Raw genomic sequence first — 15,051 nt, forward strand, 5'->3', positions numbered from 1 at the left:
TTAGATTTATTTTTTATTTTTAAAAAGTAACACAACCACATTTACATTGTTTTCAAGCTGTCAGAAAGGATTTAGTTTGATTTCGAGACAGAAAAGTTGTAGCTTAAAGCTGCTGTCATCATATATTTTCAGAAAGATTGTGAGCATTCTAGCTCCCTCTTTGCTATTGCTATTTTTAACAGCCTCTGCAGCCTTAAAAGGTTGCGAGTGTTGCTTTCACATTCCAGTGACTGCTGGCATTATTTTTGTTCTGGACTTGGGAGTCCATCCTCAACACAGGTCCTGTCTTCCACTTTGCTAGACTGATATTTAATTGGATTTCTCTCTTCCTCTCATTCATCCACACACAAGATTGAAATACTGTAATACTGAACCTGGCTTCTGGTAAGTTTATATAAATATTGCTCAAAGGTATTTTGCTTTGTATGTTAAATTGCGGATAAAATGCCACTTTTTCTTTCATTTCTCATTCTTGCACCGATCATTGTTACCTTTGCGCAATTATTATGCATTCAGCAGTAGCCTGGGAAATATCTGGTAATTGTGGGAATCTTAAAGCTAAATAATAGAAAATCTTAGTAGTTTACTAATTTAGGCATTAAAAATCTTTCAAATATTTTTCATATTTGATGTAATGGCTAAAATAAAAAGATTAGCTGAACAACAAGTATACTTTATGCTTGGATTTGTGTTATGAGAACTTATTTCATTTTTTTTTCAGATTATCAAAGTTCTAATATTCTCTTGCACAGAGATTTCAGTATACTTTTTAAATGCATTTTACTTTCAACCATTCAAATATAAGAAGTTTTATAATATCTGGTTAGCATGATATTTTCTATCTATGTTCTGGTGAATGTAACTATGTCAACCAGGAGTTGTTTATTGAAAAAAAACTCTTTTTAAAAATAAAAATAATAATTTTACTAAACTAAAATTAACAGCGTAGATAATAAATTCATCTAATACGTAAAAGTCTGGTGAAAGAGATATAGAATAGGCTAAAGAAATTCCCCAGAATGTGTGTTTCACAAACCAAGATTAATGTAAGAAAAGGACCCAGATTGCCACCCCAGAAAAGACAGCAGAGCATCTTCATAAGGCCTTCCTCCAACTTGATAGGTTTATAATCAGAGAAGCTATTCCTTGGATAGTTTCTATTGTTTAAAGAATTAGATTAATAGTATTTGGGATTTGGTTTTTTTTCATATATGCAAAATTAATGTCCATTAAATTGCACAAAGATGTTTTGAAATCCTTTCTCACAAGCCTGTTATATATCGTAAAGCTGATGGCAATGTGTAGAGTGAATAGTGTTTTTAAGCAATGGCCCACAAGCAGGAAAGACTGAGAAAATGAAGGTCAAGAGGTTTTAAAATGTGTGGGATAACATTTTATACATGGCTCTTGAACAAAATTATAATTATATAAATCTTCAGCTCCAGAGGCCAATGAATAAGAAGAGACTATTAGTTTCCATTCTGGATTAATACTCATAAAAGAGAACCAATAGGTACAAAAATAATAAATAAATCACACTTAGAATGGTGAATATTTTAAAATGTAAACTCTCCCTATATTAGGAATTAGAACAATGACAGATTCCCATCCTCTGCTTCTTTGTTTTTGCAAGAGCTAATAATTGAAAAACTTATTTTTATGGGAGCTGCTTTGATTTAATAGGATTTTACATTAGATTAAATGGATATTTCGTTTTATTTTTAACTAGTATCCATTAGCAGTGTTTTTCACAGAAACACATTCAGATTTCAGAATTTGCATTTTTTTTAATATGCCACTAGTCATAAACATGACATAAAAAGTATTTTTCTTGTAACTGGAATTCTTGACATTATTTGTGCACATTCTAAGTTTGATTTATATCCCTAAAATTTGATATTGTATAATATTGCTAGTGTTTTTCATGTTATATCTTGGTGGCAGATATATATATATATATATATATATATATATATATATATATATATATATATATATATATATATATATATATATATATATATATATATATATTTATTTCATTTGGTGGTTTTTCTATTTTCACAAAAACATAACACATATTGTATGAGTTGAGTATAATGACTAAATAGTTATCTTTTTTTTTCTTTTGACAGTTTATCCAAAGTGTGAATTGGGTTAGGAGAAATCCAAAATGTCTTTACCATTCTATCAGAGGCACCATCAGCATTTCGACCGAGCTTATCGTCAGAAAGAGCTAGAATCTACACTAAGTCAATATCAGAAAGAAGAGAAGCGCAAATCTGCCATTTATACACATGGCTCTACTGCCTACAGTCACAGAGGTGCATCAGCCTACCGTCAGGAATCAGCTTTTTCTGACCAAAAGTCCACAGAAGCCAGCCAAGAATTAATAGAAGCTCATGCCCACAAATCTGCAGCTCACAGTAAACGTTCTGCAGCTTACACTCTAGGATCTGAGTTGGTCAATAAGAAAGCTGAAGCATATCATCATGGATCTGAACTGATCAATAAGAAAGCTGAAGCATATCGTCTTGGTCTTGGATATGACGCATACAGTCTCGGGTAGAGTAAAATGCAATTTTATTTAGTATGGTAGCTTCCCATCCATTTTCATTTCCTGGGTATCAAATTTTGTGACCATAAATATTTTTTGGGGAGACAACTAGCTTTCTCAGATTACCTTTTTACAAAATGTTTCTTTCTGTTTTTGTATATTTGGCTTGTGAAGCCATTTATGTGCCATGTTGTACACTACAATGGATGATACATTATCAGAAACCAATATGTTGATAGCACCTTAACCAGTTATGTAGCTTGTGGGTTTGACTGAGGAAATGGAGAAACATTACTCAAACTCTTCTTAGCCATTTCCCTTCCTTCAGAGCATTCAGCACAGCTGTTTTTCTATCTATGGAAAGAAAGGTTATACATCCTCTTCTGGATGGAAAAGTAATTTAATCAAATATTTGATTACAAATAAAATACCTGGAGGGGAAATTTTCTACTTAGTTTTTCTGCTGTGTTCTAGATACTAATCCCAATGCTGTTTTTCTGGAGGAGAAAAGTATTACAGGAATGTTGCATATAGTTGTGTTATGCTTATTTTGGCTTTGAGTTCATAAGGTTTAACACGATGTTTATACTATAGTCAAAGAAATTAAAGATATTTCAACTATTGGTGTTACCAAATAAACATAAATAGAAAGAACCTATTTAACTTAGCTACTGTTTGAATTATATTGTTTGAATTATATTGTTTGAATTATATTAGCTGTCAGTGACTACATTCGTCTTATTCAAAGATAAAGAGATAGAAAAGATAAAGAGATAGAAAAGATAATTTCGTGCTGGCAGTTGAAATCCAATACAGTAAGTAAATACAGTGTAATTTATCAGCAAATTTAAAAGAAAAAGATTAGAGGTGGTATTGAACAGGTTCTGACCAGTTCTGGAGAATTTTGAGTAGTTCGGAGAATCAGTAAATACTACCTCTAACTGGCCCCTCCCCCATCTATTTTCTACCTCCCATCCCAGCTGATCAAGAGGAAATAGGGCTTTTGCAGTAACCTTCCCCTGGAGGGGGGTGGGCATGGAGATTTTACAGTATCCTTCCCTTGCCACGCCCACCATGCCATGCCCACCAAACCATGCCCACAGAAACGGTAGTAAAAACCTTTGAATCCCACCACTGAAAAGGTTGGGTTTTTCTGAAGTGATTAATTTATCAGGTGGATTTAGGCATGTGGCTGAAAAGGATAAGAAGATAAATTCCTTACTTGAAGTCCAATGATTACAATTTGGTCTTACTGTCTTTTTTTTTTTTAATACCATCTTGTCAAACTGTTTCTTTCCTTCTGTTAATTCATTTAAAAAGTGTTAGTTTTTGGTTGTTAGAATAATTTCTTGATCATATGGCCAAATATTACAATATTTCTGTACTTTGGCCAGAGGGGAAAGCCCAGTTTAGCAGGCTTAATGTAACCTGAAGAAGTTCCTTTTGGAACATCATGAATTATGTCTTTAGTCATCAGCTGAGATGTAGAGAAAGAGGTTTGGAGGGAATTTAGACATTTGATTCCTAATTAGCTTGTCCTGCAAGCTTAGAAGCAGTTTACATTTTTTAGCTGCCTCATGGTGAATGTTTTAAATGGCTTAACTTGATAGATTTTATAATGTGGTGAGTAGCTGATGAGTAAAGCAATTGTTTCTAACATTTAGGGGCCTTTGGCCCCATTTAAAGGCTTATCTTGCAGGTGTAAGTCATCTGCTGTCATTGCTTTCTGACTTGTCCAAAAGTAGCTGTCATGGAAAAGGGCCTAGTCCCAAAAGATCTCCAAGAAGTTCAGTGCAAGGCAGAGGTTGGTGTTGAGGCTGTTGTTTCCCCTCCAAAATGTTATATCCTATTGTTGGAAGAAATGTCCTTCTGGGTTTGGCTCCAAGTGGAGAAAAAGACACTGGAGACATGGAGGCTGCTTGGAAAGATGGAAGCTATTCTGTCTTTTAAAACATGTTTCTTCCTTTTCACATCCAGAGAAATATTCTGCCTTTTCAATATTTCCTAGGATATTTCATTTTTTCTGGGAGAGGGCTGGCTTCCTACACTACAATAACAAATTTTGCCAAATACTGTAGGTATTTAATACTAAGAGAGCTAAGCACAAATAGGAAAATAACCTTTAGGATAAGCTATGTAAGGAAGACTAAGTGTGCTTAGAATTCAAAAGCCTTATTTGCCTTGCTAAAGTGCAATCAAATAATAATACATTCATACTTAACAAAATGCCGAATGACAACATGCTCCAAGTGCCTTTCCAGACACCTGAGCTTAATTTTTAGGAGTAACAGGATCCCCTCTTTAAAAAAAAAAAATTTAAATATTTGGCTTGCCCAGGTATAGTATACTATTCCTTTCCTTAGTATGTTTACAGCCCCAGAGATTTCCCAACGCTAGAAAGATGATGGTTAGCTTAAGGTGACCAGATTTTCAGATTGGTAAAGAGGGACACCTTTGACCGCAGGGGGGGGGGCTTGATTAAAAAATTTATACGGAGCAAAAATAGTATTGTAGTATTTTTTTTATTTCAACATAACTACAATTTACAAATATAAATTGTAACTGTTGCCAAACATCAAAATTTTGATCACGTGACCATGAGGATGCTGCAACGGTCGCTACGTGTGAAAATGGTCGCTAAGTGTGAAAAATGGTCATCAGTTACTTTTTTCAATGCCATTGTAACTTTGGTCACTGTATCACCTTTCTTGCCACAGTTCTTAAGTGAATAACTGCAGCTGATAAGTTAGTAACATAAGTGAATCTGGTTTCCCCATTTGACTTTGTCAAAAGGTCACAAAAGGCAATTACGTGACCCCAGGACACTGAAACCATCATAAATACGAATCTGTTGCCAAACATCAAAATTTTGATCGCGTGACCATGAGGATGCTGCAACGGTCGCTAAGTGTGAAAATGGTCACTAAGTGTGAAAAATGGTCATCAGTCACTTTTTTCAATGCTATTGTAACTTTGGTCACTATACCACCTTTCTTGTCACAGTTCTTAAGTGAATAACTGCAACTGGTATTTTGTATTTTGGATAGAATCTTTTTTAAAATAGTCTAAGACAATTTAAAAAAAGAATCCACACAGAATAAATTGAAGTAAAACATTTCAAACTATTCCACACAGAATAAATTGAAGTAAAACTATTTTTAAAAATTCTATGCACAATATATTTCAAAGTATTGTGCATAGAATTTTTAAAAATGGTTTCACTTCAATTTATTTTGGATAGAATCTTTTTTTAAATAGTCTAAGACAATTTAAAAAAAGAATCCACACAGAATAAAACTATTATAAAAAATCCTATGCACAATAAATAAAATATTATTTTAAAATACATTAAAAAAATAAAAGAAAAAAATCCAGCTCACTTACCAGCAGGCAGGCACTCCAAGTCAATTCAGAATAATGTAGATGTTAATACAAAGAACTGAGCAAATTAAAATGGTGAAATTAGTCAGGGAAATATTTTTCAAAGAAACTTTGCCACCATTTTTTCCACATGAGCCGACCTCCAACTTCTGTGCCCCTCCCCTCCGGGAAATCCAGGAAGGAACACTCGCTACTTCTCTAGCCAAGTATTTCCTGGAGCTCTATGGTACTGGGTCATCTTTTCTTATAAAAGTAAGTAAAATGGACGGGGGGGTCCATTTTCTTGCTTTAACGTTTTATCTTCAATGAAAGTACTGAGACATAGAGAGGGTTTAGACAGAGTGTCTTTTGTCTTGCCCCGGTTAGGATTTCTTAAGCAAATCCACTGGCCTTTCAACATGAAGCCAGAAAATCGGGACTTTTTAAAAACGCCTCAGGACACGGGACAAATTGTTATAAATTGTGACCGTCCTGCCAAAATCGGGACGTCTGGTCACCTTAGGTTAGCTGGAAGACAATTCTTTGCTCACTATTAAAATAAATGGGACTTTCTATTTCTTAGTAAGATTAACTATAAGTTAGGAATCTAAATTAAAAAAAATAACACACAACATAATTTAAAAATTCCAAAAATTTCAAAGAAAATCACCGGGGATCCATAATTTACTTATTTTTTAAAATTATGTTATAAACTAATGAAAAACATAAGCATTTGTTATAGCGTGATAAATGGAAAGGGCCTACAAATTTGTCTCTTGTTTTACTGCAGAAGATTGATAGGGCTACTCACCAGGAAATTTATGAAAATATTAATAATACCTTATATCTTGATTATTACAGGTGAAAAAAATGATTGTTTCTTAATTTTCAAAAACAGATTTCAAACTCTTACTCATCAACTAAGGATGTGCAACTAAGGTTCTTTAAAATAGTATTTTCCCAGGGAAATACATGTTTCAATGTTACCTCATTTCAAAGAGAGCTGTTTTATAATCTTTGGATAGCTTTCATTTATGCATTTTTCCAGCCCAAACCTAGTTCTTTCAAGTAGATACCTGATTTTCAAGGATTGACAGGAGTGGTACCATTTTATCTTTGTCTGGAAAAACATGTTTTTTTTTTAAACCAGCTTTAAAATAGTTGCACTTTTATGCTTCTCCTCTGGAGAAATGATGGCTAGACTGTGTACAATGAAAAAGATGTAAAATTACATTTAACTAGGGCATCCTTGGAAAAAGTAGGACTTCTTGGTAAACATATTTCAGTAATTTTCCCAGTTTATCTGTTAAAAGTATCAATTCTTTTAATATTAGAACTATAACAATTATTACAATGATTGTAATTACCAAACAGAAGCTAGGGTAACAATAGATTGGAAACTAAAATATAAATATGAACAATGGCATGGTTTTCATTACAAGCAAATGCAAGTTTGTGTCAGTGGTATACTTTAATATATATATTTTTTGGCTTCAGAAATACTGGAAATTAAAAAAGATTATAAATAACTTGTTTACATCCAATTTGTCAATATACTTCTGTAGTGCAAAAGAATTAATTCATTAAAAACTTGGCTTTGTATTTTTAAGACTCTATACTTGTTTTAGCACTAGCAGTTGCACTTAGACATATACCATTTCATGGTGCTTTACAGCCCTCTCTAAGCAGTTAAAGAGTCTGCATATTGCCCCCAACAATCTACGTCCTCATTTTACCGATCTCAGAAGGATGGATCGCTGAGTCAATCTTGAGCGTTTCCAAATCGAACTCCTGGAGTGAGTAGTGAGTTAGCCTGCAGTACTGCATTCTAACCACTGTGCCACCACAGCTCTGTTTTGAGTATTTCCACATCAGTATTGCAAATTAAACTATGTAATTTATGTGTAGAGTGGGCATTCCATCTGTGATGCTTAACTGAAGGCCTAGAAAAGGAAGTATTGCAATATAAGCATCTTAATATAAAGATTTGGAATTATGTCCCTAGATACTTTAATATGAATATATAATAAGCATTGCTTATTACAGTGTATACCAAATATCTATCAAACCATTAATAAACTTTTTAAAAGAGGGCAGGAGATCTATGCTTAGCCATCGTTTCTCAACCTGTAAATTTTACTCTCTGCCCAAACTCTGCTTTGTGGTACAGAAATGGTGCCTACTCATGTAAGTTATTCGTGTTTTATATATTTTTACATATTTTTTCTTGTACCTTTATTTTGAGTGTCTCTTAATAAATGATTCAAAGCACATCTAAGCTCAGAGCTGGCTTTATGCTGAAAAAACACTGGTGCAGGCCATCAAAACTAGGAGGTACAATGCTATGCCTCCTTCTGAATCATTATAAAAATAAACACCTTTGTATTGGCAGACTATGTCCTGGGGCCCATATACCTTTAAGCTGATACTGTAAGGTGACCAGATGTCCCGCATTTGGCAGGACAGGCATGCTTCTTCATAATTTTTCCCGCGTCCCGGGCCGTTCTCAAAAGATCTCGCTTTAATTTTGGTGCCTTCTTTGATCGCTCGCTCCCCCACCCATCCGCTGCTGCTCGCATGGGCAGGGTAGTGTAGCGAGTGAGGAAGCAGATGGGCGGGGGATCGGCTCGCCTTTCCAGCCCCACTTCCACCTGGACAAGCCATGGGAAAGCCTCCGCCTCTCCGAAAAAAGCCTCCTGTGTGTGTGGCCCTCGGCGGGGTCTGGAAGCGGAGCCTTTCCCCAAAGCATCCCTCGCGCACTTCGGGGGCCGGCGGGCGAGGCAAGCGCAGCACTGTTCCCTCTAAGCAAGAAAACACCGCGCAGCACTTTTCAACTCCCGCGCAGCCACAGTGATTTCTTTTGATGAGCACGGGGCGACTGGACTGATGGTAGTTGTGAAGCCCCAAAGCCCCCGCCACCACCGGACTAACTGCTGCTGCCTCCTCCTCCTCTAACAGCACTGCCGGATTTGCTGCCCGGCGCTGCGGCTGAGGTGAAGCCGGCAAAGCTCCCGCCGTGCTTTTGAGGAGCCTTGAGGCCACGGGAGCTAGTAGGAAGGCGGAGGAGGAGGGGGCAGGGAAGGGGTAATGCGGTGCCCAGCTCAGGTGCTCTGAGCAGAGGGGGAACCGCCCCCTCTGCCAGCGCTGGGCAGCAAAGCTTAACATCTCAGCGTTTTTCGCATGGGGCGGACTGCAAGAGGGAGGGAGTGAGTCTGGATTGCTGCAAAGCAAGTCTTGGGAAGTCCTTTGCATCGGCTAGAAAAGGTCTTCACTCACTCCCTCTTCTTGCAGCATGCCCCGATGCGAAAAACGCCGAGATCGGCGCACTTGGGGCTGCTGCTGCTGCGACATCCAGGGAGACTCATGTTACTCGTCTTCCCAGATGGGCTCTTTTGTTCAGTCTGTAATTAAGGTTCTTTGTTATGTCTTAGAAGATCACCTGGTTAAAAAGAAGGAAGAGGCTCCGCTAGTCCGGAGCCCATCTGCATGTTGGGAAGGAGGGAGAGACACACAGAAAGACAGACAGAGACACAGAGAGAGACACACACACAGAGTGAGTGAGTGAGTGAGTGAGTGAGTGACAGAAGACAGACAGACACACACACACACATATACACACAGAGTGACAGAGAGAGAGAGAGGAAGGGAGGGGAGAGAGATTGAGAGATAGAGAGGGAGGGAGGGAGAGAAACAGAGAGAGACACACACAGAGTGAGTGATTAAGTGAGTGAGTGAATGAGAGACAGACAGACAGACACACACACACACATACACACAGAGTGACAGAGAGAGAGGAAGGGAGGGGAGAGAGATTGAGAGATAGATAGAGAGATAGAGAGGGGGAGGGAGAGAGACAGAGAGAGACACACACACAAAGTGAGTGATTAAGTGAGTGAGTGAGTGAGTGAGTGAGTGAGTGAGAGACAGACACACACATATACACACAGAGTGACAGAGAGAGAGGAAGGGAGGGGAGAGAGAAAGAGAGAGGAAGGGAGGGGAGAGAGATAGAAAGAGAGGGAGGGAGAGAGCTTTCAATTTGTAGGGATGTAACCTGGCTGTTTTTGCCTGCTCTCAAAAAGATGAGCAGGGTTGAACCTGGCTAATAATTGGAGGGGAATCCACCTGGGAATCTCAGTACTGTATATTTAATAGGAAAATATTAAAAATTGTCCAAAAGCAACAATGACAATTTCCATATTACTGCTAAGAAAATTACGACACATCAATAAAATTATAGGAGCTGAGTTTAACTCAAGAGAAACTTTTCTAAAGGTAGACAGTTATATAACAATTCCACAATTCTGAAAGAACAAGCTTGTTCTATATGAAATTTAATGCTACAGCAGAATGAAGTAACACTGAAGATAAGTGCAGGTAGTTCTCAATGCACGACCACAATTGAGCCCAAAATTTATGTTGTTAAGTGAGAAATTTATTGAGTTTTGCCCCATTTTACAATTTTTCTTGCCACATTTGTTAAGTGAAAAAAAATTTTTTAACCCCCCCTCCCCCTGCCCTCAAAGGTGTCCCTCTTTACCAATCTGAAAATCTGGTCACCTTATGATACTGTGACTGTTTTTATTCCAAAAACCTTAAAGAACAGTGTAATCTATGATAGTCTTCATTTCTATTAATCTTAAAATGCTGAAGATGTACTGGGGCCCATATACCTTGAAGCTGATATCACTATTTTTATTCCAAAAACCTTCAAGAACAGTATAATCTATGATAGTCTTCACTTCTATTAATCTTAAAATGCTGAGCATAGGTTGCAAGAAGTATAATTTAACCATTACCTTCCTCCAAGTCTTCACCTAAGTCCTGCACTAGGAACAACACCTCCCTGCCCAACTCCATGTAAAACAGAAATAGAATAAACTGCTTGCACACTCCCTTTTCTCTTTCACAATATGCCTCCCAAATTAGGCTTTTATATAGTTTGCTTCTCATTTATTAGTATCAGCATTTATTGTTACAAGAATGTCTTAAGTAGCAGCATGCTTTTGAACAAATCAATAAATTATGTGTCAGAGAAAGGCACAAGAAATAGGTGGCAGATAGAAATGTGGGTAAAAAATGAGTAACAGTGAATTTAGTAAGTAAGAAGGACAGTAATTAAGGCTGAAAATTCCATACAGTGTTAACATAGTAATTGCATAAAATCTGAGCTACGAAAGTCCAGACTTGTAAGTGACAGCAAAAGAAATACTGTAGTTATCAGAAATTTTGAAGCTCATATACTATAAAAATTATTTTTAAATAAAGACCACTGAATTCCATGAGATATTTCTGAGTTCAAGATTATTTTCATGTTTTATAGCTACCTGGAAAAAGCAACCTGGGCATAGGACTGAAATATAAATTGCTAAATTGAAGACTATCAATGCCTTCTGATAGCCTACTTCCATTATGTTCAACTTGCATTATAGTAGATAATATTAAGGAAGATGTCTTTAAAAATCTAATAATATGACATTTCTTTCAGAAGCCTGGCAGAAGATCATACTCTAAAGTTGAGTCCTAAAGCAAAGAGAGCCAAACAAAGTGTATTGTCAGATGAAAAAGAAAACACCATTATTGAGTATGTTGTCCCTGTGTTCAGTGGAAGGTAGGTGTCTTTACTGTTGTTTTGTGAATGGGACAAACAAAAATGATTGAGATAAAGAGTAAACATTTTTTTACAGTTTTATAATGGCTTCAGTGCTAAATTTAACCACATCAATACATTCCTAATGAGTCTTTCTATTGCACATAAAAGTGCACAAATGGTGAGGTTGATTAAAATATATATTCTGCTTGATATTAGCCATCAATAGTGCACTCCTATCTATGTTTCCTCTGAAGTTTTGAATTTTTATCCTTAAAAATCTGCTTACTCATTTGTGGTATTTCAATTAAGAATGAGTAATTGAAAAGCAAGAGAATCAATAACGGAGAGAAAACAGAAAGATAAATTGAACTAAATACTTAATGCTGTCTTTTAAGTATCTTACTGTTTTGCATTTTCTGTGACATTTTTAATAGAAAAATTGAGTCTTTTGTTAATATAAACATATTAGAATAGTGGTGTCAAATTCAACTTCACTGAGGGCTGCATCAGGGTTGTGTTTGACCTTGGGGGGGGGCATGGCAGGGATGGGCATGACCAGAAGTGAGCATGGCCATGGTAGGCATGATACAGGACTCATGTCGGGGGCACCTGTGGTGGCCAAGTGCTAAGGCAGAACTTTTCTGAGACCCTCCCTCTCATTATAACCTCCCTCCGTCCCTTCTTCCTTCCCTCCCTTCCTTCTCTTTTTTTCCTTTTTCTCCTTTTTCCTTCTCTCTTCCTTCCTGCTTTCTTCTTCCCTTCTTTCCTTAATTTTCCTTTCTTGCTCTCTTCTCATCTTTCCTTCTTTTTCTTTGTCTTTCCTCTTTCCCTTTCTCCTTTCCTGTTCCTTCTTTCATGCTCAAATGCAAAAGGGGAAACATTTCTCCTTTTGTTTTGTTTTTAGTTTGTTTTGATAGGCCTCCTGCAGCCCTCTACCAGTGAAAATGGAGCTTGATGGGGTTACATGTGGCCCACTGCACCCCGTTTCTTACCGCAATGGTCTCCTGCAGCCCTCTGCCAGTGAAAATGGAGCTCAGGAAACCGTCATGGCCAAAAACGGGATGCAGGGGGGGGCGACCTCCATTTTCATTGGCAGAAGCCAGTCCTTTGCTGTTTCCAGGCCAGCCCCACGGGCAATATCTAAACATCCCATGGGCCAAATCTGGCCTCTAGGTCTTGAGTTTCACACTTCTGTATTAGAAGATATATTTGAGTTGTAGTGTATTTGAATTTGAATTTAAGACTTTTTACACAGAATATTGATGGGTCTGAAATTGCTATGGAAATCTTGAATTCTTTGATAAGCAATATGATCAGATTTCCATTGTTTTATAATGACATTTTCAAGAAAAATGTTATTCTTAAAATAACTTAAAAGTTATCTTAGTCAAGGTGACCAGACATCCCGCTTTTGGCAGGACAGTCTCGATTTTTAACAATTTGTCCCGCGTCCCGCAGCGTTTTAAAAAAGTCCCAATTTTTGGAAATAATGCACAACAAGCTAGGGAACGGTGGGAAAACGGGAAGGCAGAGGCTTCATTGCTCAGGGGAACTGAACCAGCAATTCATAGACAATCAAACCAGCGGGCTTATCTGTTTCCCAGGTGTGCTGCTTCGGGAGGAGGGGGTTACTGGTTGGAAGTCTGCGAGGTGGGATCACCGCGCAAGCGGCCGGAGGAGGAAAGAACGGAACCTTGCGCCAGTAGGGGAGGGGCTTCTGCTGCTCCTCTCGCCTAAGGCGGCCCAGCACCCAAGATCAGAGAGAGGGGGGGGAATGTAGGAGCTGGAACGGAGGCAAGGAGGGGGGAAAGAGAGGCTCCCTGCTGACCCAATCGTGCAATCTGCTCTCCACCCCGAGAAGGCACAAGCCTCTTGCCTGCTTTTGCCATTCCGTGTCCTTTGCAGGCAACTCAGTGTCGGGAAAAGCTCCAGCCCTTTTTTTGCGCTCATCTCTTGCGCATGTGCAAGCAAAATACCCTCCTGGGCCAGGATCAAGGTGGAGGAGGCAATGACTCTCCTCCCACTGTCGCCACTATGCAATGAGGGGAGTAATTGGGGATGCAGCACAGGGGAGCCACACTGCGCAGGAGACTCCTCAGTGCCAGACTCAAGTCAGCGCGAGCCGCGGTCCCCTTTGGGTTGGCTCAGGAAGAAGGGGAATGGGGAGCAGGAGAAGCAGCAGCTGGTTGGGTGCAGGTAGGGAAGAGCTCCGGTTCTTCTGCACTGCACAGGGCTCTCCTTGCGCAGGGCTCTGGAGCTCTTCCTTCTCTGCATCCAGAGATGGCTGCTCCGGCTCTTTCCTGAGCCAACACAAAGGGGACCGACCAGAGTCTGGAGCTGATGAGTCTCCTGCACAGCGCAGCCAGCTACTCCCTTATACCTCCCTAAGACCAATAAGATCGCACAGGATGGGCCTTCTCCGGGTGCCTTCAGCAGGACAATGCCTGCTGGCGACACCTCGGAGTAGGGCCTTCTCTGTTGCCACTCCGGCCCTATGGAATGAGCTACCCCCAGAGATCCGGGCCAGACCCACTCTCATGGCCTTCCGTAAAGCTATTAAAACCTGGCTTTTCCGGCAGGCCTGGGGCTGTTGACCTCTTGATTGAGGTCCAGCCCCCCTTTGATTGGGTGCATGTTGTGCTTCTTCTTAATTTTGTTGTGTCTTATCTTATTGTTTTAACTCTTTTTTAATATTTTTCATTTCTGTAAGCCACCCGGAGTCCTTCGTGATTTGATGGCCTAGAAATTCAATAAATGAAATGAAATGAAATGAAATACTCACTTCTCAGTGGAGGCAGCGGAAGGAGTCGCTGTCCCCGCCGCCGTGATCCCGGCCCAGAAGGGTATTTTGCTTGCAGGCGCAAGAAAGAGATGAAAGAAAAAAGGGGAGAATAAGGGAGAGATAGAGAGAGAAATGAAAGAGAGCTGGAAGCAGAGAATGGGAGAGAGGAAAAATAGAGGGAAACAAATTAGAGGGAGAAGGGGGGGAGAGGAGAAGAAAGAAATGAAAGAGAGCTGAAGGGAGAGAATGAGAGAGAGGGAAAAGAGAGGGAAACAAATCAGGGGGAAAGAAAGGAAGAGGAAAGAAAGAAAGAAAGAAAGAAAGAAAGAAAGAAAGAAAGAAAGAAAGAAAGAAAGAAACTTTCTCAGACCTATGATGAAAGCAATGGCAAGCTAGATCTCTTGCCAAGAAAACTGCAGTTTGCCAGAAGGCACAAATTGGAAGCACGTCTGATTTTTTAAAAGAAAATAACAGATGGCCAAAAAATGCATCTGAAAGTAAGATTATTTATAATTTTGGATAACGTATTATATTGTCAAACTCAAAAGAAATCAAAATATATATCCTATTGCTGTTAGTACAATCTTGCCAGCTTCTATCAAGTTAGAGTTCACTATGAAAAGATTACAGAGAAGCAATTTCCTACAATTAATAACTTTATTTTGGATTTGCTATCATCTTCCATGATAAAGAAAGAAAAAGAAAGAGGGAAATGGAAGGAAAGAAAGATAGAAAGGAAGAAGAGAAAGGCAGAGGAAA

General features: G+C 38.5%; 1 protein-coding gene across 1 annotated transcript in view; it reads left to right on the plus strand.

Moving 5' to 3' along the window:
• The first annotated feature begins 232 nt into the window (after positions 1-232).
• MYOM1 (myomesin 1) overlaps positions 233-15,051 on the plus strand; it is an 83,622-nt gene continuing 68,803 nt past the window's right edge. The window contains exons 1-3 of the mRNA XM_032222248.1: positions 233-384; positions 2,136-2,565; positions 11,406-11,528. Coding sequence (XP_032078139.1) covers positions 2,174-2,565; positions 11,406-11,528 — 515 coding nt within the window. The 5' untranslated portion in view covers positions 233-384; positions 2,136-2,173. The remainder of the gene's footprint in view (positions 385-2,135; positions 2,566-11,405; positions 11,529-15,051) is intronic.

The sequence above is a fragment of the Thamnophis elegans genome, chromosome 8 (assembly GCF_009769535.1).
Source record: "Thamnophis elegans isolate rThaEle1 chromosome 8, rThaEle1.pri, whole genome shotgun sequence".
In the NCBI taxonomy this organism is placed as follows: Eukaryota; Metazoa; Chordata; class Lepidosauria; order Squamata; family Colubridae; genus Thamnophis; species Thamnophis elegans.